Source organism: Agelaius phoeniceus, chromosome 2, assembly GCF_051311805.1.
Source record: "Agelaius phoeniceus isolate bAgePho1 chromosome 2, bAgePho1.hap1, whole genome shotgun sequence".
NCBI classification, from domain to species: Eukaryota; Metazoa; Chordata; class Aves; order Passeriformes; family Icteridae; genus Agelaius; species Agelaius phoeniceus.
In genome coordinates, this window is record NC_135266.1 from 35,011,906 (window position 1) to 35,038,011 (window position 26,106).

Below are 26,106 nucleotides of genomic sequence, written 5' to 3' on the forward strand. Positions count from 1 at the left end.
AGGGCGTAACATAAAATGATATTAAAATGGATAGTGATGGAGCATTAAAATGATACCAACATTAACCTCCTGGAACAGGGGCAAAGCAATGTGTGCTGGTCTAAAAACTCTACTATTCTAATTGCACCAAGTATGAAGAAAGTGACTTCTCAGCAGCGTGAATGCTGCCCTTGGGCTGATGACACCATTTGTGTCCTACGCATGTTGTGCAGCCACAGAATCTCCTGGCATCATTCTGTTGAAGTCTAAACTAAATGAAATAAACTTTATAAAAGTAATACCACAAAGCTGGCATTTCTTATTACATTTCTTGTTTATGGTATTGATGGGAAGTTGAGAGTGTATTTGGATAATTACAAAACATCAAACACAAGACATCCAGACTACTGCTTAATACATTTTTTCTAAGTCTTAACACAGAGAATGACATCTAACAAATTTCCTGTTATTCTGATTTTGACATTTTTGAATCCATGTTGTTCCAGCAAAGCTTGATATTCAGAGCCACTTCTCTCCTTTCCCTCTGTCTGCACAAGCATGTTCAAAGACTGCAGCAGAGCTGTGCTCCTGTTCTTCTTTTCATCATCCAACACCATTTCAGCCAGCAAAATTGCACAGCCTAATTTAAAAACAAACACATGCAACAATTCTAATCCATTATCAGACAAGAAAATTTCTGCTGCCATATAGAGGGGTGCAAACTACAAGACGTGGGTGATTTCCTTTATCATTTATGGATTTTCTCTCCTATTAAATGACTAATCCACTATTAAAGGAATAATCCACTCCTCTCACAAACCCCAGGAAATTCCCTTTCCCAGCATGGAGTGATCAAACACTCACAAGTCAAGTCACGTCTCTGTTTTCAGGGGAAAAGGGGACGACTTATGTAGACTTGGCATGAGGACTATAGAAAACAGTAAGACAGGAATAGAGTTGCATCTCTTTGGGATATACTGCTGCTTCACATTCAGGTTGAAATGATGCCAAGCAGAGAGAAGAGTGGATGGCAAGCATTACAGAAGTAGAGGAGAAGTCAATATTTCTGTTCAATACATTCTGTACGTTTTTTCTGTAGAACCCCAATTCTTTGTGGTGGGACTAACCTAAAGATGAAAGCAGAACTTAAATGATGTGATTTACAGAGTCTTCTTCTCCATATTCAGACCTGTGAGGGGGAAGGGAAGCCAAGAGAGGGCTACTGACAAAAGCATTGCAATACATACTTGCCTTTTGGCCTGACACCAACTCAGATCAAAATAGCAGAAGTTCAGAGTGATTTTATTATGAAGTGCAGCATAACATTCATACCTTTCTGACTTTTAAGACAATCTCCTCAGAGCCATTCCAACTTGTACAGCTCAGACATTCAATAATCATCAAAAATTTTTAAAACTTAACCCCCCTCATTCATCATGTCAGGAAAATTTTCCTCAGTTATGTACATTGCTTAGAATCTTTTCAGTGTTAGACTATTAAATCCACTCCTTCTACCAGTCAGCAAAAGATATTCAGAGCAACTGAAGAACTTAATTTGTGTATTAGTAAAATGAGCTTATAATTCCTCAGGTGACCAGGCTGCATCACGTGATTGTAGAGCACCTGAGCCTGAAACAGACCACAGGAGATCTCTAGTTCAGCCTCCCACTCAGAGCAGGGCAGCTCTGCAATCAGCTCAGCTTCTTCAGGACTGGCTTCACACATGGAAGCCTCCAAGGACAGAGATTCCACAACCTCCCTGGATCATCTGCTCCAACACTTAATTATCCTGAGAGTGCAAAGCTGTGGTACATGACCAAGACAGCATGCCCAAGGGACTAATGCTTAGTGTTGTGCATTAATCACAGAGTAAATGAAGGCTGGGTGCTAGCCAAACACATTCTATTCTAATTTTACAGTCAGAGACATAGTACTTAGGGGCACAGTTTTAAAGTCTGTAACAGTTACAGGTGTGCCAGTGTTAGGATTTGATTGCTTCTGACTCAAACAGCTTAAAGCAGCTTAAGGAACAGCATTATGAACTTCATGAGTAACTATGAGATGAGACACATGCAATTGCCAGAATGAGTCTCTCTCAACATACAAATCTGTTAAGCTAAAAGCAAGCTTCATGTCAATGTGGAAAAGAAACATTTTAAATTTATTCATTTGAATACTCCGCCTTATCCATTTTAAATGTCTGTACAGATAAGATCAGTGAAAATTCCATTCATAGAAACCTTCTGCTAAGAATTAAAAACCCCAGTGTGGTAAAGTCTGACATTTCCCTGATTTTGTACACCTGAAATGCTCTGTAGGAAGCCTGTTTCTCCTAATGAGTTGAGCCAGTGTGGCACTTTTTCTTTACCCATTGGTCAAGGAGCAAAGTAACTCCTGATTAACTAACATCCAGGCAGATGCACTCTTAACCTTCCTCATTAACTCTCTCTAATTTGCTGAGGTTGGTAATTCACTTCTGGCACAGCCTCTTGCACCCTGGTTTATTTGGACTACTGCTGTACAAGCAACAGGCAAAAACCTCACAAATGATAGAAAGAAAGCTAGTTTGAAAGTGTAATTAACTTTAATTTCCAGAAAGGCTTCCATTACACTTTGAAAAGAAAAAATAAATATCAATGAAGTATCAGGAGAGAAATAAACATTAGGAGAGGTGACATTTGTGACAAATTACTTGAAGAGATGGGATACAGTATGCAGTTCTCCAATTAAAGACTGAAGCATGAAGAAACTTTTATTTTTTTGAAAGTTTCATACAAGGTTTTATACATAAATCCTAAAACTCATCTCAATTAATGAGACAGAAACTATATATGGCCATTCAACCATATTCAGAAAACCCCAGAAGTGACAGCAAGCAATATGAACAGCTCTCAGCTATAGCCTGTGCAGGTACACACTGTGGCTGGAGGCCAGAGGCTGCTGAAGTTCCTCTGTGACACTACAGCTATTGTAGGAGCATGTTTGAGGTTTGTTCTGTTTTCACCTTTGCTTGTAAAAGTGCTTTGAAAGACTATATATGAGTTGTTTTTGAGTAAAGTCCCACACAGCAGTGAAAAAAGAGGACTATCATGCCCAAATTCAGGCAGATCATACAATATTATTTTTTTTTTATTTCTGATAAAAATTAGTAGTAACCACTGAATACACTGCAGAGGGAGAACTCTTTAATTTTATGGCCCAAGAAAACTAAGATATTATTGTTCCTCAGTACAAGCTTGCCGTTTTAACCTGACATGGTATACACAGCTATGCCAAGTCTAAGCTTAATACAGTATGCAGAAGAGCTGGACATTAAGGTACTTCATATGCAGGAGTTTCAGCCTGCCCCAGACACTTTTTAAAATGCACAGAATCCACTCTGGCAGAAGCTGCATTCCAACTTGTATCCAAGGGCTGTAACAGCTGTGCTTCAGACAAAGGGCCAAAATGATCCTCAACTGCCAATAGGAGCTGGTTGATGATGGGTATATTGCACAAGGGGTGAAAATTCAGCATCCCAGATTGGTTGTGGGCACTCTACAGTGACAGATTCTTCTTGAAGCACAGAACAGCATCTAATAAGTTTCCTGTGATCTTAATTTGTACATCTGTGAATCCATATTTCTCCAGTAGCTGTTTATATTCTGAGCTGCTTCTCTGCTTGCCTTCAGTCATACTGAGGGATTGTAGCACAGCTACTGAAGGGTGTGTCTTCTGTTCATCAAGCACAGTTTCTGCCACTAGCAAGGCACTTCCTGCATTTCCAAAACAACCAAAAGTGGTTCTGTGTAAGTTCAACTTTAAAGTGCTTTTTCAGAGACAATTACAGAGATCCCCTCAGACTGACCTTTTTAATGGTCTTCAGTGAAAATTTACTTTCAGCAATCTCTTCCTGGAAGCAATCATTTAATTGTTAAAAAAAAGGGAGAGTTTAGAGCACTGTCTCCAGAAGTTCAGATCACTTCCTGCCTATGCTCTTAAACTCTGCCTTGCTTTCATTTGAACCAAACAATTCCTGTGAGCATCTGTCATAACCTAAACTTTGCATAAGATTGTCACCCAAAATTTTCTTTCATAATTTATAATCAGGATTATAGTTTATGGGCTAAGTCTTATTTTGCATTGTCTCCTCTGAAACAAATGTCAGACCTACACTTGAATTAAGGAATCATGCTTTTCTGCTTTTTGTCTTCTTTGATCTTTAATACTGCCTGAGTATGAGTCAGCAGTGTGCCTAGGCAGTCTAAAGGGACAGCTGTGTTCTGGGATGCATCCAAGCACAGGATCACTAAATTCTGTGATTTAGTCAGATGATCACTAAACAGGTGATTGTCTCACTTTACTCAGTGCTGGTACAGCCTTGCCTTGAGTACTGTGTGCAGTTTTGGGCACCACAATATACAACATATATATATATAGCTATCTATACATCTACATATATATATATATAGATATCCATATCTCTCTATATCTATCTATCTATCTATATATATATTAGGCTAATAGAGACCATCCAAAGGAGGGCCACAAAGACAGTAAAGGGTCTCAAGGGAAAGCCTTATAAGGAGCAGCTGAGGTCACTTGCTTTGTTCAGCCTGGAGGAGATTGATGGAAGACCTCTTTGTGGTCCTCAACATCCTCACAAGGGGTAATGGAGGACAAGTACTGATCTTTTCATTCTCATGACCAGTGACACAACTCAAAGAAACAGCATGAAGCTGGGTCAGGGGAGGTTTAGTTTGGGTATCAGGAAAAGGCTTTTCACCCAGAGGATGGGTGGGCACTGGAACAGGCTCCCCAGAGAAGTGATCACAGCACCAAGACTGTTGAGTTCAAGGGGTGTTTGGACAATGTTCTCAGGAACACAGTGTGACCCCTGGGGCATCCTGCATAGGGCTAGAGGTTGGACTTGAGGATTCTGATGGGTCCCTTTCAACCCAGCATATTCTTTGATTCTGTGGGTAATTTTGGGTGCCTCAGTTTATGTGACCAAGATGGTGAAGGGCCATGAGGCCAAAATTCATGAGGGGCAGCTGAGGTCCCCTGATCTGTTCAGACTGGAGAACAGAAGGCTGAGGTGTGACTTCATCACCATGTACAATTTCCTCAAAGTGAGCAGTAGAGGGGAAGGTGCTGATCTCTTCTCTCTGGTGAACCAGTGACAGGACACAAGGAAATGCAATGAAGCATCAGGGAAAGTTCAGACTGGACATTTGGAAAAGATTTTTCACCCAGAGGGTGGCAGGGACTGAAAGAGGCTCCCCAGGGAAGTGGTCACAGCACCAAACCTGCTGGAGTTCAAGGACCATCTGCATGACATTCTTAGTCATATCAACTAGTTTTAGTTAAGCCTTCAAGAAGCAAGGAGTTCAATTTGACGATCCTTAAGGGTCACTTCCAACTTGAGATACTCTGATGATTCTATGATTCAAATGTAGTAGAAAGTCAAAGGGGATGCATATTTCTCAGGGTATGTGTGCATAAAGTAGTACTGAACTTCAGCCAGTTTACCATATTCTGGACACTACTGAGATAGCAAAACAACAGCAAAACAAACTGCTGCTTCTTGATTTACCCAAAGGAATTTAGTTAGGCTAATTTTATGTACAGAAATAGGCACATGCTTACTTAATTGATGATACAGGGCTTAGGAAGAAAGACTGGGCATTACAGAGACTGGGGATATGATAGAGTTGTACGTCAAGCCTGCAGCTATAGTGAAAGTTTATTATATATAGTTTTATTTGCAGCTTTGTTTCCTTCTTTTTCTTAGTAGGTATTATCATAATGCAAGCCTACACATTCAGGCAAAAGCTACTATGATTGAACAAAAAATATCCTAAGTTCATACTAGAAAAGCATTAGTCAGTGCTCATTAAAGGTACATTAACATGCACCTGTAAGTTCACAAGATGAATAAAACATACCTGGTCTGCAAACAGCTGATATCTTGCTTAACAGCACGTGTATCTTTTCATCAGGCCAGTCATGAAGAACACGTGAAAGGATGTAAAGATCTGCTTCTGGAAGATTATCCTTGAAGAAGTCACCTGTTGGAAAACAGAGTTAGTACATTCCTACAGAAACCACAGAGTACATACTGCAAAAACAAGGCCCTTCAGCAGAGTACAACAGTAACAAGAATGAACAGGTACAGTATGCCCTGATTTGCAGATAAGGGAAGTGTAGTTAAAGAGCAGATCATAGGCAAGAGTTGTCTAACAAAAAAATAGAGAGCAAACATAAAGCAAGGAAGGAGACAAAGTTCTTTGTAGTCACCATTTTGATCTTGTCTAGAAATTAAATACCTCAGACAAGCACATGCAGCCTCTGCTTCCAGTGGTACTCAAAAAATTACTAATTCATACCTACTTAGCCACATTCTCCAAGCATTTTTTATCCCCACAGTCTTGAAAAATACTATGTCCCCATTTAGCCTGGAGGAACCTATATTGCCTTGTACTAAGATATGTTTGGGGTTGGAGCAGCAGCAAAAGACCCTGTTTGTGCTCAAAAACAAGAGAAACCAGAAAAATGATCATGTGCTACATTTACCTGACACAAATGTCACTGGAGCAGTGTGCTGTCCTGAAGGCTGAAAGTAAGAGGTGTTTGCAATGACTTCTGGAAGGTCAAATACTGTGACCTTGAGATTTGGGTATACTTGTACTAATTCATAAGCCAGAGCTCCAGTGCAACCTGTTAGGAGTTTAAAGAAGTCAATTCAATTATTTTCTCCCAGAATTTACAGACATTTTTAAAGACAAGGCTGTATATAACATTGTGAAATAGAGACATCCAATCAGAACCAGAGGTAGACAGCTCAACAATGAACAAGACTTCCTGGTTGATAGAGCAAGGTTTTAAAGCCTGTGGAATGCAGGCATGACTCCTTACTGACACAGAATTGCAAATGTGACCTTTGATATCAGTACCTCAGGGTTTTTCTGGTGAGTATCAAAATGTAAATGAAAAGGCAAATACTTCTATTTGCTGAAGAAGAACACCTCTAACTGTTTAGCATTTACAAAGCACTGATAGAGGAAATTTGACACTCTCCAGCATAGTAAAGATTGTGAGGTTCTGAAGTCTCTGCACAAGTGGCAACGGTTGTACCAGTATTGGGTTAATTCCTCTAAGACACTGTCCACCTCCTCAGGCACTAAATAAATTATTCTTCCTTCAGTGGATCTTTCCCTATATAATAACACTTCCTCTGTGCAGGTCCAAGCACAGGGTTTCCTATAAAAAAAAAGGAGTGCTAAAAAGCAGAGTTTCTTCAGATATATCACTGGTCTTCAACATTTTGATGAATATATTAGATATTAATAACTACAACAATACACAAAATAAACCCACTAGAAAAGAATCAAAACTTTTGTTTTAGCAGTGCAGTGTTTCAAGTTTGACACCCCAATAGTGGTGGTTCACTACTTGCTTAACTTTTGAAGATCTTGGATGTGCCTAAGGAAAGCAACAACACTGCTGAAAATTACACTCCCACCTCAATGCTGTATCATCTGAGCCACTATCTTATTTTCTGCCTTGAACTGTGTAACTGATTGAGACAAACATTCACTAATCTTAAGCTATTCTAATACCATTTAGGTAACTTTGCTTTCAATTAGCTGCACTGCTCTTTTATCCTGACATTGCAGTATCAGAAAAACAACAGATAGTATTACTGCAGTTCTAGTAAAAATATACATGTCTTTTAAGTAATAAAATGCAGAACTGAAATCAAGCACTTCCCTTTAATTTGTATACAAGTTAAATTACAAGCAATACCTCCTAAATCACAAGCAGATTTAAACTGTGAAAGATCAAATGCTGTAGCCACATCTCTTGCTGTCAGGTGAGCAATGCTGTGCATGGCAGCCATAAAACGTTGCTTTACCTCCTGGCTGTGATAATAATCCTAAAAAGGGGGAAAAGCAGCATAATTAAAGTTTATTTTCAGAGTTAATTAAAACTATGTACAAACAAGGCAGTAGGTGAACATCAGAATTCCCAAAATGAAAAGGTCCATTAAAAGTGTCACTGACTATTTGCTCATTCAAATCCTTTGCTGTAGTAATAAGCAGATTTTTGCATCCTCTCAAGAATTCTGATCACACAGACACCTTGAAAGGACAAATTTAGGAGAATGAAAGAAAAATTCTAGTGCTCTTTCTTGATATCCTCAAAAATTGCTTTCATTTCACTCAAACATGTATTCTCCCATGATGGAAAAATAACTAGATAATTGGACTATACCATAAAACAGAAATATTAAAGATCATTCTGGTTTTTTTTTGATTAGGGAACAAGCAAGCATTCAGGAGCAGAAACTCATACCTTTACCTTTTCAAGGACACAAACACACAAATCCCTTTACCCTTCACCTTTGTACAGATTTCACCAGTTATGGCTGGCTTTGCAACTACCATGAAGTGGCAGTATCTCCATGTTGTGGTGTGCATAGTGCCACAGGCAGCCCAAAGATTCTGCTCAGGCACACCATCCTGTACACATATGGAGCTCAGGTCCAAACTGGACACAAGCATCACCCAAGCAAAGTTGATAACCCAGATGTTTAACAAAGGATGTGCTCCAGTGGTTAATTAAACCACTTAATTTGTATATAAATTTAGACATCTACTCCAACAGCTGTCCTAAAGAAAGTATCTTAACTCCCTTTTAAAGACCCTTTGAATGATTTCTAATGTAGTTTTTGTCCTCCAGTTATTTAAGTACTAACATGAAGCTAGCAGAGCTTTTAAGCCTCCAGAAGTCCTTATTTTTTTCCATTGACAATACATGAGGGATGTAGACATGTCCTTCAGGAGACCGCCTTCATCACCATCTTGACGTTTAATACAAATTAAGGACCTCAGAATGTAGTCTGAAGTACAATTTAAGCCAGCAGTGCTGGCAATGACATTCTCCTGCTCACACTAGCAGCTCTCTGCTTACACAGGCACAAATATTTATGCCTCTCAACCTGCTTCACCACATGGGTAACTGACAAGTTAGGCTAGTTACACCCCTAAGTGATTCTCCAGTCTGATCACATCCTCTTGGGCTAGCATTGGGAAAGGAATACCACAGATTGAAACAGAAGGCAGAAGGATTACAATTTTATCAGTAATAGATATCAGCTTGAAGCTTATACAAAACTATACATCATAAAGGAGATTAGATCCCTTGTCCACTGCATCAACACAAACAAGCTTTGACTAAGCAGCACAACCTAAACTGGATGCACATCACTATCAACTGAATGGCATGCAATATGGAAGGAGTACATGTGTGGTGTTATAAAAGGGACACAAATTAATCAGGCCCAGAGGTTATTCTGAGAGTGTGTCCGTGGGATGGGCAACACTTCATCTGGAGAATTTTTGTCAGCACTCAAATTTCCCAATATACTCTGTGATTGCTCCACTACTTCACAGCCTAAAGTTGAAGGGAACAGAAGCCTGGGACTGGTGAGTTGCATTGTGTTTCTACCATTTCTGAGACTAACAAACTTTCTTCAGATAGAGCTATCTCCATTTGTCCCTAGATCAGTTCTGGGCTCCAGACAGCTGATTTTGATACTAGTAAGAGTTTATATTACCTTAAACAGGTCATCTGCTTTCTTTCCAAAGGCTCGATGATGCTGCCTGCTCCCTTCTTTGACAGCAGACTCCAAGTTTGTGAAGAGAGGCCAAAGGTGGTCATTAGAATGGATAATGTAGCCATGAAGTGAGTATTTACCATCTGAGGTCAGGTAGGTATTTGCTGAGTCTGTATTACTGTAACCTTATGGGAAGAACACAGTTGTAACCAGTTTTGTTTCAGTACTTTGCAACTGTTGTTTAAAATCTGAAGGGATGTTTTCCTTCATAAATAACTAGTAATCCTGATCTTAAGATCTATTACTAAAATTTTTGCACAAAAAGTAATTCTCAAAGTCTTGTCATTCTTAAAGGAGCAAGTACTTAGTTTCAAAAAAGAATTCAGATGCTGGAAAATATAGATACACACTGATTTATTTTTTTTATTTTAAACCCAAGCACCTCAGTTAGATACCTAATATTAAAGGGACAGTATTAGAAGTTCCTCATTCTTGACTATTTTTGTTTAGATTATGACTGCTTCTTTCCTGAATTTAAGCTTTCTCCATTTTGTCTTTGGGTCTTTTAATTTGTCTTGTCCTCTAACAGAGTTAGAAAGACTCCTTTATTTTCTTTTCTTTACACCTAATTATTTTAAGTCCTGCTATGTAAATGATACACATGGAAACTTAGAACCACATAGTGTTGATTGGAAAAGTTAATCCTAATACTGACTCCCTCCTTTACATACACATTCATGGACTGTTCCAATGAGGAGCACTAAAATTTAAGTTGTTGTCCACAAAGAGGGACAGATTGCAGAACTCTCCCCATTAAAAGCCTGATCCCTCTGCTGAAGACTGATGGCACTGATGCAGCAGGAAATGGAATTTGACAATCATTTTAGATAGAAACACAGAATCACTTCAATGGAAAAGCCTTTTAAGGTAATCAAGTACAACCTTTAACCCAGCACTGTTAACTCCACCACTTAACCAGGTTCCCAAGTACCACATCTACACACCTTTTAAATACCTCCAGGGATGGTGAGGCAGCCACTTCCCTGGGCAGCCTGTTCCAATGCTTGGAAATTTTTCCTAATATTCAATGTAAATCTCCCCTGGCATAACTTGAGGCTATTTCCTCTTATCCTGCTGTTAGTTACTTTTAAAAAGAGACCATCTCCCACCTGACCACATCCTCACACGCAGTTGTGGAGAGCAATAAGGTCTCTTCTGCTCTCCTTTGCTTTATGTTTAACAGCCCCAGCTTCCTCAGCCACTCCTCACCAGACTTACAGTGCAGACCCTTCATCAGCTCCATTACCCTTCTCTGGACACGCTGCAGCACCACAGTGTCTCTAGTCATGAGGGGCTCAAAACTGAACACAGGATTGAACTGAACTGCTCACCAGTGCTGAGCACAGGGGCACAGTCACTGCCCTGCTCCTGCTGGCCACATTACTGCTGACATAGGCCAGGATGCTCACTGGGCACCTGGGCCCACACTGGCTCATGTTCAGCTGCTCTTGAACACCACCAGGTCCTTTTCCTGGGGCAGCTTTCCAGCCACCTTCCCCCCAGCCTGTAGTGCTGCATGGGGTTGGTGTGACTCAAGTACAGATGACAGATTTGAGCTATTACACTGTTCCCTGGGACTGTCCATGCAATCTTTTCTTAGAAATTTGGTCAGTATTATGTCCAGAGAGCAAAAACAATCTAAGGTTTCCATAAAGGAGACTTGAATGTGTTCAATTCATAAAGCCTTCCACCACATGAAACAATTCCAGCTACTAATAATGAAAGCAAAGGAATCCATTTCCCTCTGCCCCAAATCCAAGTTACCCACAAAATCAAGTCAGAACCTGTGACCTTAAAAGCATCTCTTCCAGTCCTGCCTGTCTTTTAGTATATACAGTTGCACAGAGGGTAAATGAATCACCTTGTGGTGTTTTCTCCAGTAATCCAAGAGAAGCACATGCATCAAGGAGTCTTTCAGTTCCACATACAGAGGTTCCAACATCATTTGCAATATCCACTGCCTTCATTGGACCTTTATCTTTCAGATGATCAAATATCTTCAGCTTAGAGGCTACAAACAGAGCCTATGTGTAGGTAAGAAATTGTTATCATGCTGTGTTTAAAAGACTGCAATCAGAAAACAGAAGAATTATATTGTTTGCCTACACTTATTCTACACAACTACTGTTAAACTACTGCAACACAATTTCACAAACCTCCTAAAAATTGCTCCCTTCCTTCTCAGAGAGTTTCAGTATCTTGGCTAAGTAACAGAACTTTTAACAATGGTGTTTGGGAGAGAAGGGAACTCACAGTATTCTGGAATGCAGCCTAAAAATTGTGTATGAAGACCCACTTTATTTATATATTTAGCACTTGCCCATCTATATGGCTGTTTGATGTAATGGAACATTCTTAAGCATATGAACCAATACCAAAATTTGATAATAAAAATTATTATTAAATAATGAAAAATCAAATTTGATAGACCCAAAGCATAAGGAACTCAAAAGTCTCCACTAAGATAGTGCAACAGCTTCAGTTACTAAAATACAGGTCTTTATTTTATCAAAATTAAGGAAAAAACCCAAAAAGACTAAGAACAAAAAGAATAAGACTTCATAGGACAACTGTACTACAAGCACACCTTAACAGGATGTGTACAGATGGGGACAAAAGAACAGCTAGTGCTTCATGGTGAAGAAAAGGTCATGGGCAATGGCTGCCTTAAATTGAAATCCTTAGCTGAACTTTTTTCAAGATATGCTAACCAAACCAGAGAGTAAAGTTAATTAAATATAGTAATATATACCTCTCCATTCAAAATTAATTTGCAATTCTACAGTTTCTGTATTCTGAAGCAGGTAAAATACCTAAAATCAAGGAACTTGTGGAGAGCACAACAGTGGAGGCAAATGCAGCAATCACAGAATCCATTTCTTTACAATTGCAAGCAACTATAATGCAATTTAAATCTAAAGGTAATTAAGGAAAGAAGCGCCTTGACATTCTGTTTAATAAAAATCAAAGAGAGAAAAAGATTAACTTTGAGAAGTAGGTCTGCTACTGAATGTATTTATAGTCTATAATCTTTACATCTTTTTATTCTATTTTATAACTTTAATAAGAACATATTGCTGGGATTTATTATAATTCAGGCTTTCACAATACTGAGCCAATTACACCTAGTTTACAACCAGATGGCTTCTGAGATTTGCCCAGTCTTTGGACTCATACCAACTGGAAACCATTAGAACAGGAAAAAGAAGGTGAGAAGATAAGGCAGAAAACTTGGCTGACCAACCCATTCAGTAATTCTCAGTTCAAAAAAAAAAAAAAAGAATTAAAGAGGAAAAAATGTAAAAGATATGAGTACAGATCAGACCATGTAAATTTTGAACATAGTAAACGTCAAAGATTTTTAACTTGCAAGTATTTAACCCCAATCTCCTCCTTTCTGCAACAGAGCAGTTCACAGGAAAATAGGCAGCAATGCCTTTACCTGTGGGAGATTTTACTCTGCTTTATAAAAAGTTCTTGAAGCAACACCCAAGAATCAAGATGAAAAAAACTTGAGTTTTTGTGGAAATAAATGCTTTTGTGTACTTATACCTATTCTGCAAATGGAAACATGATGAGTTTTGTCAGATTGCAATTCATTGCTACTGGTAATTAATTTTACAAAGATCCATTTAGTGGGAAAAAAATCCCACTAGTTCAACATGTGATTCAGTACCTCATAATATGACTTTACACAGGAGTAGTGAGAAAGTAGAGTTGTTTCTTTTATTTCCAGCTTCCACTGTCTTTCACTGCACAAAACTATTCAGAATCACATCACTGTAAACAGTAAAAGTAATGTACAGCCACATGCTGATGATTATCCATATTTGTTTTTACTTAAATGGAAGAAATGCTAAGCATCATCTCACCCATTCAAATATGTCACTCCCCATAGGTACACAAGAAGTTCACAAATGCAGCACCCTCAAAACCACTTTATTCCAAACCTCTCAGGACAGCTTTGTATGCCTACAAGCAGCACACCCACAGAACCACATGATCGCACTACAGTCTTCCTTCAGAGCTGAGCACAACTCTCCACTGTTTCAGCAAAACTATTGTTCACTGTCTGGTGTGCCCACCTCCATTCACCTCCGCGTTGCTGGATCTTTAGTTCCAAGTTTGCATTTCACTGCCACTTTAGCACTTTTTTCCCACATCTTCCTAAAACACAAATAACTTGGAGACCAGTAATCTATTAGAATGACCACTGTTCATTTCTTCTTCCTCTTCTTCACTATTATCTTTGCCACACTGGAACTATGTAGAAAATCTGGGAGTACTTAAAATGTCCAGTTATGCATTTCTCATCATGCCTGGCTGAAACACAGAGCATGTGACCTTGTTTGTGAGCTGTTATGAGTATGCCTCCATCAGATACAGCATGGATATTATCAGTTAAACACATCCAGAACATGAAACAGGTTATTAAAAACAATATTCTGAAAAGGCAATAAAAAATTAAGATCTTCCACAGAATTCTAATGCAAAGCCTTAAAAGTTACAAAGGAAATATAATATATACAATTCTTGTCACAGTTTTAAGTCAGGTGAGTTAATCACATTAAATGTGTTTTTTTTTTTTTTTAAGAGTATATAATTCCAGCTTGGTTGTGCTCTTCTGATCAGTAAAAAAAGAAAAATCTGCAACTTCTTTTCCCTCTCAACTCAAAGGATAAAATTATCCAATAGGCAACTGAAATTTGATAGAACGCATAAAAACAAATACAAAAAGACAAACCCAACAGCATTTGCACAGCACCAGAAATTTCAGCTATCTTAAGGTTCTCCAGAAGTCAGTGGTCCTTTTTTACTAATTATTAATACATTCCTTCCCCAGCTGAAATATTTCACAATACCTGTTACATACTGAAGTCCAGTGAAACAAATGTATCAGACAACCATGTAATGAGTAGTTTTTTTTCCCTTACCTTTGAAGCTCTAAAACCATCCATCAGCTCTAGAATTTTGGATGGAAGTTTTGATGCACTCTGTGACACTCCATTCTGATTTTCCAAAGGTACTGTAAAACCAGTTCTGACAGCAGAAGTATTTTCAGGAGTGTAAGCAGCTCCTGAGGAACGCATCCCACTGTGGTCCAACTTACTAGCAATTTTGTGCTCTGTGAAATTTGAAGATTCTCCATCACTTAGGTTCTCAAAAGTGTCCACAGAAGGGATAGAGTCATACTTTTTATGTTGTACGTCATGTTTAGAGGGCGGATAGTACAATTCTGCTAGCTTTTTGCAGAAGTGATTCAGAGGAAATCCCACCACATTCAAGAAGTCTCCATGGACATACTCAACTAACATCCCACCAAGGGCCTGGATACCGTATCCACCAGCCTTGTCCCTGAGGAAGAGAAAGGAAAACCAACAAAGATCTAATTAAGGTTAAGAGCAGAGATATCACAGAACACTAATAATCCACCAGAACTGCAGAGGCTGGAATAAAAACTAGTGCACCTAAGTTACAGGCAGATTAGATCTACTAGGCAGGCTCAACACTTCAATTTGTAAATCACAAGATAAATATAAGGATCAATATTCCTACTAAGGGTGAGGAGCCAAAGGTCTTGATGTTGCACTTGCACTGTCGGAAGCAGTCACCTAAGCAGCAGGTGACTGCAGTCAGTGTGTTGTCATAGGTTACCAAGTCGTGGCTACCAAAAAGGTAACAGTGTTACCAAGAGCAACACTGCCACCGGGTCACCAGATGCATAATGACCCTCACCCAATTCCACAAGAGGCTGGAAAGCCTTTAGGCTCAATGAAGATGACCTTTTAGAACTCAAATTATTACAGAAAGCATCTTGCAGATCTCAGTCATAGGAATACCTAAAATGGGGATCGGGAAGACAGGACTTCCTTGGAAAAGAGCAACCCATTCAAATAAGATCCACTACTCTATTTAGCCCTATCCATCCATCTCTTGTGCAACCATCTGAGACCGAACAGAGTTGTGGTTCACAACACTCTGCTCTTGGATGTCATGGTAATACTGACAATTTCGCACAGGAATGTACAGGCACAGAAACTAACCCTGGAAATCTAATTTGTCTTTAGGTGTAATTATGCAAATTCCACAGATTGGAATGGAAATATGTACAAGTCAGATAAGCTGCAGGAGACCCAACAATTTTACTGTTCTCATACAAGGAAGAAGGCAGTTAAAAGTACGTTTCCTACATAACAGCAGAATCTGAAAGCCTACGTCAGCAAGCTTAGAAACCAAAGGTCAGTCAGTCTCAGATCTATTAACTTAAGGTAGTATGGAATTACACAAACTGCTTGAGAAAGAAGATTACTACACAAAAAAATTATTGCTAATTTTTTCATCTTAGATTTGATCAGAAACAGCTCTTTATTTTTAGTACTTGCCTCCAGATTCCCTTTCTAATAGCATGCTAAAACAATCAGAAGAATCAGTATACCAGCAAGTAGGATTTTCTGAATTGCTAAATTGTGAATAGGGATTTTCCTTTAATCTTGCATTGTCAGCACTACCTTATAATTTGTCATTGTTTAAATTATTTTTTCTTTTATAGCATTCTTATGATTTACATCAACTTCATTAGGAATATTATAATGACTAAAACGTCCTCTCATTTTTCAATGAAGCTATAATATTGGTACATGCTTACAGGTAGGCAAAAAACATTACAACCATCAAAAGCAGCAGTATCATACTCCCAGCAAGAAGATTAACAGAAATGGCTACACATTTATTTTTCTACAACACTTTATGTTCTGGGATTGGATCCTGAAAAGAATATTTATATTCTGTATTTTATTCCTTCACAGTAAAATGTAAAACTGTAGAGTTGAAGGCTCTTTCATCACCTCCTTCCCAGACTGCAGTCCTTTGGTTTCAGTGCCATCAGAGGAGAGCTACTAAAATCACAGCAGTTTTCAGGCTAGCAGTTGTAAGCAGAGACAGATAAAGTTGTTCATAAGGGAAAGATTACAAAATAAAAGGCTGGGTCAAAGTCTACTCATTATACAAGCCCAAAACAGTGAGGATTACTGTGGTACAGCCTTCTTTCTACAGATACACAGAAAAAGAAGGAAAGAGACAGTGCCTGCAAGGAGAAAATCCTTGGTTAGAAAGAGGAACAGGAATAAAACCAAAAGGAAAACAACTTTCTGAAGCCAAAAGTTGAGGTTTTTATAGCCTCATCACAGACTACCTTGAGACAGCAATTTCACCTCCTTCCTTACCCATACTTTACATCATCTATGTATTTCTAGTATTACTCTCTGACACCAGAGATTGACTTAAATACTATATGCCAATTTTCTTCCTCAGTCCCATCAAGAACCATCGCTGTCATCTTCCTGTCACCTCTCAAGAGATGACAAGATTATTTCAGACTCCTGCAGCTGGAAGTGGATGAAGGAAGGTGCAATAAAGTATTGCATATCTAGGTATGGACTCAACTGCATTTGGTACACTTTTTCTTGCTAGAAAAAGAACTCCATTTATCCCACAAGAGAACTAGTCATTTTTCTTTTATTTTTTCATGTGATTATTAAGTCTTGCATTATTTCAGAAAATTATTTTGCCATGTAAATTTAAAAAAAAGGAATGATCACTTTTTGTTTAGAAAAACCTATATGCATAGAATCGTGTAACTGTATGGGTGGACATGGAGGAGGGAACAAAAATAACCAAAAGAAATGTTGTGAGATACCTCTTACTGAATTTTGCAAAATTTATAGGACACTGTGTTTAGTAGTTCCTTTGCAAAGTCGGAACAAGTGCTTCCTATTATATAAACATATCAGGAACATATATAAACAGGATTATAGAAACAAAGATCAATTTTGCTTCAGCCTCAGAGAACAATAAAACACATTCTCTGAACCTTTGGTCCTTGAGAAACCCTTGACGTCACACTCCTTTTTTAGGAGAATGAACAGAACAACCCAGCACTGCTCGTGACCCATTTTGGTGCAGCAAAGTACTGCTAAAGCTATTTGCTTCCAGAGGAAATATTCAGAATGTTCCAATATAATTTTCAGCCTCACATTCTTCCTAAAAATCCATGGTCACTTCTCCTTCAAACTGCAACTTTATGGCCCACTAAATCTAAAGATCATACTAACTAGCATAGTAAACATCACCTTCCAAAAACCTATGTTGGAATTTATTACAAGCTGCAGTCTTGCCAAAACATTCTCTCCATATAATCCAATTTAAAAATCAGTCTGTTCAATAAGCTGTGAACCTTACATGATCACAAAGTACACCTCATTTGCACATAAGCAATGAAGTATATCCAAAGTCCACAGTGCTTTCTTTTCCCCAGTAAAACTTGGCTTTATTGTTTTATAGCACAAATGAGTTTAAAAACCACCACAATTTCTTACATGGTCAGAATTGAAGCTACAGGGACAAAAGTTCACATCAGATCACCTGATATGCAGTCCATAGTGCTAACTATGCCTTCAGGCAGGCCCAGCCAACACAAAAAGAAGACAAATTCCTTTCCCTTGTTGTCTCCAAATAAGTACTTTTTTTTTTTTTTTTAAGCAATCTAGTGAACTTCATCTTAGGACTAGTAAATAGGCATTCTGTTCTCATCCTATTTCTTCCATTGAATAACTGCTGTCTGGTATATTGTCTTTGCAAACGTTGCCTGTATAGATCAGTAACTATATTACCAGTGTAGCAGAAACGATAAACTGAGGGACAATTTTGACACAGCAACACACAAACTGCATTTTCACTTTTCACAAGGATAAGTAAAAACTAAGCTGGTGCTCCTTGCATTAGAGCAGTGATTTTGATAAACTAAATACACCAAGTTGTAGCTTTCTCCCAACACAGTTCAATGATGCCCTGATTATCCAACACTCTTTTCACCTGTTTGTAATGAACTATGCATTGTCTTGGGCATTGATGATCCCTGAATGCCTCTGCTAACAGAAAGATAATTGTATATTGCACAAGTGCTTGCTTAATCCAGAGTATTTCAAGTCTTCACTTTTCAAATTCATTAGGGTTCTAAAAAGGTAGCTCACTTTCACTGGACAAATGACAGCTTTACACAAGAACAGAAGAGTAAGTGCCCTTGCATTACCAATACTATAATTTCTCATACACATAGAACAAAATTTCACAGAACACGAGACAATGTTTTACACTGGCTTAGTAATGTACCCTAAGGCCTATTCTCAAGTGTTGTGTGGTGGCATCAAGGTCTTACTTACATTGGCTCCCCACTGTGAATGTACTCCCATAAGAGCTCTTCAGACAGCTCAGAAAATTTTACTTTAGTCTCTTCATAGAAATCAGTGATTTCCATCTCTAGCTGATTGTCTACAGAAAGAAAAGGGTCTTATTAGAAACAGGAATTGTAGTTTAGAGAGCATAACATCTAGGTTGCATTTCTTAATCATTTGACAATTTTGCTTGAGAAAAATTAAATATATTGCACAGATGTATGAAATGACTAATAATGTTCTTCAGGGTAAGTGGACTCAACTTTCCCAAAACAGTAAGAGTTTGCATTTTCAACCTCTGCAGTCCTGTCTCAGCGATAACAGACTGCTCTTCCTGTGTGGAATATACCCTTAAATTACCAATGCTTACACAAAGCTATTTATGGATGCTGGCACACATATCCAGCACTGAGTACAAAGAAGGTTACAGCCACCCTTCCAACTTTATGAGTGTTGTCAAAGAACTCTTAACAACATATCAGGGTTCAACATGTAGCAGTCATAAAAGTGGGTACATGCAACTGCCCCTGCACTTCAGACTTGGTATCCAGCAGTCCCATCAAGAACCACCACCATCATCTTCCTACCATCTCTGAAGAGATGACAATATTATTTCAGACTTCTGTAGCTGGAAGTGGATGAGGGAAGGTGCAATACAGTACTGCAAACCTGGTATGGACCCTGCTGCATGTGGTACACTGTGACCCTGCTGTCACTGCAGACAGAGGCTTTTCCAAAACATGTTCAAAAGGTAACAGCCTTGCACAGATGAGTGTGCACATTGCAGATTATTAGCTCTCTCTACTCTTTTCTATAAACACCAAGCATCTCCTGCTACCACAGTTCTGGTAGCAGTGGCAATGCTGGAGGAGGAGTAAGAAATATCTACAGTACAGGCCAAAGAAAGGATGCTAACCAATTTCTAACAGTGACAGTGTGAAACCCAAAAAAAATAAGAAAATTGGTGCATATGAAGACAGACTACCATGTCTTTCAGTATTGATAACAAATTCTAGTAAAAAATTTCATCTTTAGCAAGTTAAAAACCACAATATAAATATAAACTGTAAATACACTTTATAGTAATTCTACAGAATTGTTGTATTAATTGCATCTCTTGGGGAATCTGCAGACTAAAGGTATATTCATCTGACTGTGATGCAGTTCAAATTTGTACACTTCAAATGAGATGTGCTGTTATAGTATCACTACTACAGCTGGGTGCACTTAACGTTCTTCCTAGAGTAAACAGTTAAAGGCGTTAATTACATTGCTGGGTTGCTCACAGGAACACGCCCTTGGTATCATGTTTTACTTCTTTTGCAGCAGCTCTCCCTCTAGCATATTAGCAGTACTGCATCACTAACTTTAATCCCATCTTACAGGAGTTAAGAGCAACCACACCAGAAAAGATTAAAAACTGTTAATTTTTAAATTGTTAATTTTTAAACTGTGTACAGAAAGACTATGTCCAGTGAAATGCCTGCAAAAGCTCTACTAAAAGATTATTGGCACAATTATCAGACAATGCCTTTCAAACACTATTAATGGTACAGTTTCCATAAAAATGACTCACTTTCTCTATAAATTATGTGATAAGGAACATTGGTGTATCGCTCCCTACAGCTTCTTAGCAGCCTGAGGCATTAAGCCTCAACTGGTCTAAGCACAACACAGAATGAAGCTGATATGAATCACACTGAGCTCAGTCTCACAGTCTGTAGTACCTTACTTGAATTTAATTTAGAATATTCCACCACTTCCACTGGCCTTTCAATTAGTCTCACAGCTTTCAGACACAGTATTTCTGAACTCCATTGTCTTGTCATTTTTCCTTCTGTGTGAAAACTGAATACAGGAAGAAGGTTGGCTTTTGTGGGGACACTTCAATTTATATTTTGATAAGGTAGTTCTTGAGCAGAAAACCAATTCCGACTGTATATGAAACATTTTCATCCTGTTTCTTTACTTGTACAGGCTATCATGAGAGTAATTTTTAATACTACTATTGGGTTGTAATAAAATGACACATACCTTTACTGTGGCAGTGTATAATAGCCACACCTGTGAAAACACTGTGCTCTTTCCCATTTAACCTGTCAGGCAAAAAATGTCCATTAAGCAACAGTCTTATGAAATATTCTACATTATCATATTGCTACAGCCTGAGATGCAGACCATTACATTAATGTATCACTCAATGGATCTGACATGCATCCTAAAGAAATAAATTTTATTTCAGTATTGCTGAAAATATAATGGCAAAACACACAAAGAAATAACCACATAAAAAACCCCTACCAAAAGCTGCAGTCATTTCAAGTCTCCAAAATACCACTTGTATAAGAGTAGTCCATGGTATCAGCTCATTCAGTGTACATTAGAAAAGTGACTATTTCAAATACATTAGAAAAGCCCAGGTGGCATAAATCCTACTGTTAGAGCCATCTTCACTGAAAGCTGGCAATAAATAGCTAGGTGATGTAACTCAGACTAAACATGTAATAGGGAACTAGTGCATATGTTCTCATTTCATCCAGACTGGTCCCCAGAGATCCCATGGCAAGCAGAGTGCAGAGCAAGAGCCCAGATTCCCTTACTCCTGGCTCTCTCCTCCAGTGGCTCCAGAGTGCCACGCTGTGGCCAATTAGTTCTGAGGACTTTATTATCTGCTGTGTAAGCAACAGATGATAGCAAGGGATTGAGAACCTTTGAAGAGACTATTTAAGGAATAATCTCGTAAAGATTAGCCAGGATACTTTTGGATGAGATCAGAAGCATCTCACATGCTCTGTCCCCCACAAGATTCCACATCAAACTTTAAGGTGAAACTGTGAAAATTTTCACTTGACACCTTGGATATGTGCAAAGATGCATCATCTTGCCTGCCTTTTTTTCTGGAGTTCTAAAAAGCTAAATATTAAGTGCTTTTCATATCCCTAATTAAGAGATTGACCTACTAAACTTACAACAAACAAAACAAAACCCAAAAAAATTTGCTTGTATCCCTTCTGTGGAACCCTTTTAAGAATCTAAGTGATGGAGAAAAACTGCGTCTTCAAATTTCATATCTTACTTAAAACTACAGACCTTGATAGCATCTTGTAGGCATCTTGCTTATCAACTGGTTTCTCCAGGATCTGCTCATCCACAGACTAAAACAGAAAAACAGAATGAGTGTGCTGCTTTTTCTCACTTTTCAGGAACTGAGGTCAGAAATTATGTTCATATCATGATTTCAGCCAGAGCTTCAAACTTGAGTCTATTGAGTAGAGCAAGAAGCACAAATACTTGGGTAGAACAGGTAATTGAGTGTCAAGCATATGAGTGCCATACTCTACCCTCCAATGGCTGCACCTCTCAAACAAAAGGATAATTCAACTTTTTCTGCCCTTAACAGTTCACTGTCTCTGTGAAGAGGTCAGATACAAAGTGACCTCCTCCTACAAGGCACAGCACAGAACTGTTCAGAACTGATCTGGACTTCCTGACAGACAAGTCACCTGAGAACAGAATTTCCATTACATATTAGAAGATCCAAGGCAATATTTATGGCAGTATTAGTGTCCCCAAAACCAGCAGCAAGGCTTCTAGCTCTCAAGAGTTCAAAAACTACCTTGTTGGGGAAAAAAAGCCCTAAAAGCCACATCAACACATCCCAAAAACATGTATCATAATGCAAGTATAACTTCACAGTGAAGGCAGTTTTCAAACTTAAACCTAAAGATACAAGTATTTTCTACACTAGTCATAAATTAAAATAATGCTAAATCACTAAAGAATTCTTACCACAATAGTGTCTGCTCCTATAACAATATCAGGTGTTCTCATATGCTTCTGCAAAAGCATAAGAAGGTATTTGTCAGAAGATACAAAGAAAACAAAATCTTTTAAGACATAAGGTGAGACAATAGCAGTTGACTGGTTTAGAAGTAGGGCTCTACACTGCCCTGAAAACAAGATGTTATTTCTCCTTTTGCACTGTTTGCAAAATAGTAAATGTTTATATCACCATAAAAATGAGGCTTGAGCACACCATTCTCAAGCCACAAATTTGCCCAAATATGTTACTGATGAATAAATGCATCTAGGAAATAAAGCACATTCTCAAAAGTCAATCTGGTCTTCAAGGTGGCAAACAATTCCTTTAAAGTGCCTAGTACGTGGAAGCCAGAGAATACAGTCCTCGAGGATCATTTCTCCAAGCAAAATTTTACTGAAAAGTAAATCCCTTTTTTTTAGCTACACTTAGTGTTTTTCTCTTATAAGGGAACACAATCTACTTTTTAAAATATGTGGTAGCGATATATAAAAATTCCTTGTAAACCTTTCTTTGCTTTAAACAGTACTTGTCCTTATATGTTTTGATTTACCTGCATATTATAAGGCATACTGCTGTTACTTATCATAGCATGACATGAAACCCATCTGTGTGACCATTATAATAAAACATTTATAGAGAAGCAATTCTTCTAGACAAAGACTTGATGTGCTCTAAATTGTTTAATGATATCTAGAATTAGTTCTACTAATTCCTGTATGAAGAAGCATGTTGAAATCCACTGAACCAGCATTATCACCAGTACAGTGTTTTGCAATGAAAGCCCAAAGTAAGTAATTTACTGAGGTTGGATTTAAAATCTATTCTCCTATGCTGTACCATTGTCTGGAAGGTTACAGAAGTTAACAGAAAACTGGGTAACGATTTACACTGGAGATCATGCAATATTTGCTTTGAAGAATGGTGACATCTGGCAACACTGTTAAAGTATTCAACATTCCTTTTCTGCTGCTAGAATAGGAGCAGCAAACACCTCTCTCTTTCAGAGCTATATTATTAAGAAAATATTATGGTCCATTTTGTGAGATTTAATCTGCTCAACTTTTAAATAGGTTCTGGTAGCAAGCCTTATGTAGCAAGCCTCTGGTGAGCCTTATGTGTTCAAACAGTGATCACAGCCAAGGGCATAAGTCAAACACCACCGAAAGTGTAAGTTGCATCACTGGTTTCGATAAAATTTAGGATACAAAATGGATGCCTTGTCTAACAGAATCTAAAATTATATCAACTTCTCCCTTCTTAAAATTAGATGGGCCAATTCTGTTTTAAAACACTCTGGGAAAAGAAAGAGTAATTTTTTTCTGCTTTCCTTCAGTACCTCTATACTCACAACTCCTGAGCTATTCCTGTCACTCCTTCAGTGAAAGCACTGGAAGCACATCAGTGTTTTTCTGTGGAGTCTGTCTCCACAATCAACAAATACATCAAATACGTGGAATGAGGTCAGGCACACACCCAACTGTTCAAAAAAAAAAAAAAAATGGAATATGCATCACACACAAGAGTAGGTATGATGCTGACAAAAGATGCAGGCCACTTCAGTTTGTGGAAAGCCTGAACTGCAGGCATTAGACTTCTGATTAGGCAATTTCAAAACACCATCTTTCACAAATGACAGGAAAACATCCATTAGCCTTCAGTGGAGAAAAAAACAAACCTCAGGGATCACTTAAGCAGTGCAAGCAAATTGAGTCACAGTAACAAGTAACATGCACCACTTAAAGACAAAAAGATCATTGCAGCAATAGTTAGTAACTTACTACATGCATTCTGTTTGCTACTTCAAGAGCTTTCTGTTTTGCTGTTTCCACAGCATACTGGTAAGGGGCTGTAAAAGATGACTTTTCTAGTGTCTCCTTAAACCAGGATGGAACCACCTCAAACCGCAGGCCCTGTAACACAGGAAAGTGATGCAGTCAATCTGACCTCATTATTAAACATTGCCCCCAAGGCATATTAAGCGAATACCAAATTTGACATCTGCTTTTTACATGTTAACACACCTCCCTCCCCCAAACATACATGGAAAAAAAACCCCAGTGCTTCTATCAGTGTTTAGTGCATACATATCTTTTAGAAGGAATTTAAAACAAAACAACCAGAACTTTGAAATTGGTGTGTATATTTGATTTTGCCCTTATTTATTAGAATCTAATAACATTTGTAATTTCATTATTCTTTTCATATAAAACCTAACAGTATAAGCTTACACACTCCATAAACAGAATAAAAAAAATACTACTGGATTTTTAAAGTTGAATTGCACAGCACTTTACCCATGCAACAGCAGTGCACATTCTTACAGGAGCTTTACTGCAGTTCATGTGCCCTTACACACATGATAAAAAGAAAACAAAATCAGACAATTTTTGTTTGGTGTCATCAAACAATGCCCAACTATTCTTCCAACTTTTTGCCTCTAGGCTACACTTGTACATTTACTGCACTCAGCAGGCATGCTATGTTTCTAATAACTTAGTGCACAACTGAACCCCGGTGCTTTTCCACACATCCGAATTTTGAAGTTTTTTCTTCCGCTGAAGTTCAATGTATCGGGAGAATTATTAAGAACAGCAATACTAGGCAAACTAAGTTCGACAGGTAATACCCAAGGGCTATTCAAAAGTCTACTGCAGTCCGCCCAGCGAGGCTCACACGTTCCTCCGCAGGGGCTGAACAGTCTCAATGACAGGTTACGGCCTCCTCTGCTCTGCACCCGTGCATTTCAGAAAGGACACATCTCCTTTATTGCCCGCTCCCCTCCCACTGCTCTCACGGAGCGGGCGGGCCGGGAGGCGTCGGGCCCCGCAGGCCCGGCCGGCGCTGGCGGCCGCCGCCGCCCGCAGCCCCCGGCCCGTGCGAGGCCAGCGGCCGCCGGTCGCACTCACCACGTTGGTGAGGATCTCCCGCCGGCGCGGCGAGGCGCTAGCCAGCACCACCCGCTTGCTGACCAGCTTCCCCAGCACCGGGTTCAACACCATGGCGGCAGACGGCAGCTCCCAGCCCTTGCTCCGCGCTGCGCGGGGGCGTGGAGGCGGCGGCGGCTGCTTTATGTGGCGGCGGGGCCGCGGGGCGGAGCCGGGCCGGGCCGGGCCGGGGCGGAGAACCTCGGGGCCAGATTGCTGCGGCACGGGGCGGCCGCGTGTGGGGAAAGTGGCTTGGGGCTTAACTTGCTGTGAGGGAAGGGTTACAGCTGTCCCGGTCATCCCCTGCGCACCAGCTGACAGCAGCCTTGAAATGCAGAATCGGTCAGATTGGAAAGGACCTCTGAGATCGAGTCCAACTTATGACTGAACACCACCAACAGACCATGGCACTGGTCCAGCTTTTCCTTAAATACCTCAAGGGATAGTGACTCCAATTCCTCCTTGGGCATTCCATTCCAGTATCCAATC

The 26,106-nt window shown here is 39.1% G+C and overlaps 1 protein-coding gene across 2 annotated transcripts; it reads right to left on the minus strand.

The window, feature by feature from the left end:
* Positions 1-289: 289 nt before the first annotated feature.
* ASMTL (acetylserotonin O-methyltransferase like) lies at positions 290-25,762 on the minus strand. Of its 2 annotated transcripts, none has more exons than XM_054654744.2 (13): positions 25,600-25,762; positions 24,472-24,603; positions 22,660-22,707; positions 21,961-22,025; positions 20,905-20,966; positions 18,859-18,967; positions 14,575-14,995; positions 11,502-11,664; positions 9,581-9,765; positions 7,768-7,897; positions 6,535-6,678; positions 5,907-6,029; positions 290-619 (listed from the first exon to the last, which is right to left on the minus strand). In XM_054654744.2, exons 1-13 carry the CDS (start codon positions 25,690-25,692, stop codon positions 405-407), a joined length of 1,890 nt encoding a protein of 629 aa, XP_054510719.2. In that variant the 5' UTR covers positions 25,693-25,762; the 3' UTR covers positions 290-404. The 2 variants fall into 2 exon arrangements, with proteins under 2 accessions (XP_054510719.2, XP_054510718.2); XM_054654743.2 differs by lacking the exon at positions 290-619 and adding an exon at positions 629-3,734 and having other exon boundaries at positions 25,600-25,759.
* Positions 25,763-26,106: the final 344 nt, after the last annotated feature.

Excerpts from the sequence above, each read along its gene's own strand:
- ASMTL (XM_054654743.2), bottom strand. The coding sequence starts at position 25,692 with ATGGTGTTGAACCCGGTGCTGGGGAAGCTGGTCAGCAAGCGGGTGGTG. Across the intron at positions 18,968-20,904 it reads TATACACTGCCACAGTAAAG|ACAATCAGCTAGAGATGGAA; the intron begins GTATGTGTCATT and ends TTCTTTCTGTAG. Across the intron at positions 7,898-9,580 it reads AAGCAGATGACCTGTTTAAG|GATTATTATCACAGCCAGGA; the intron begins GTAATATAAACT and ends CCCCCTTTTTAG.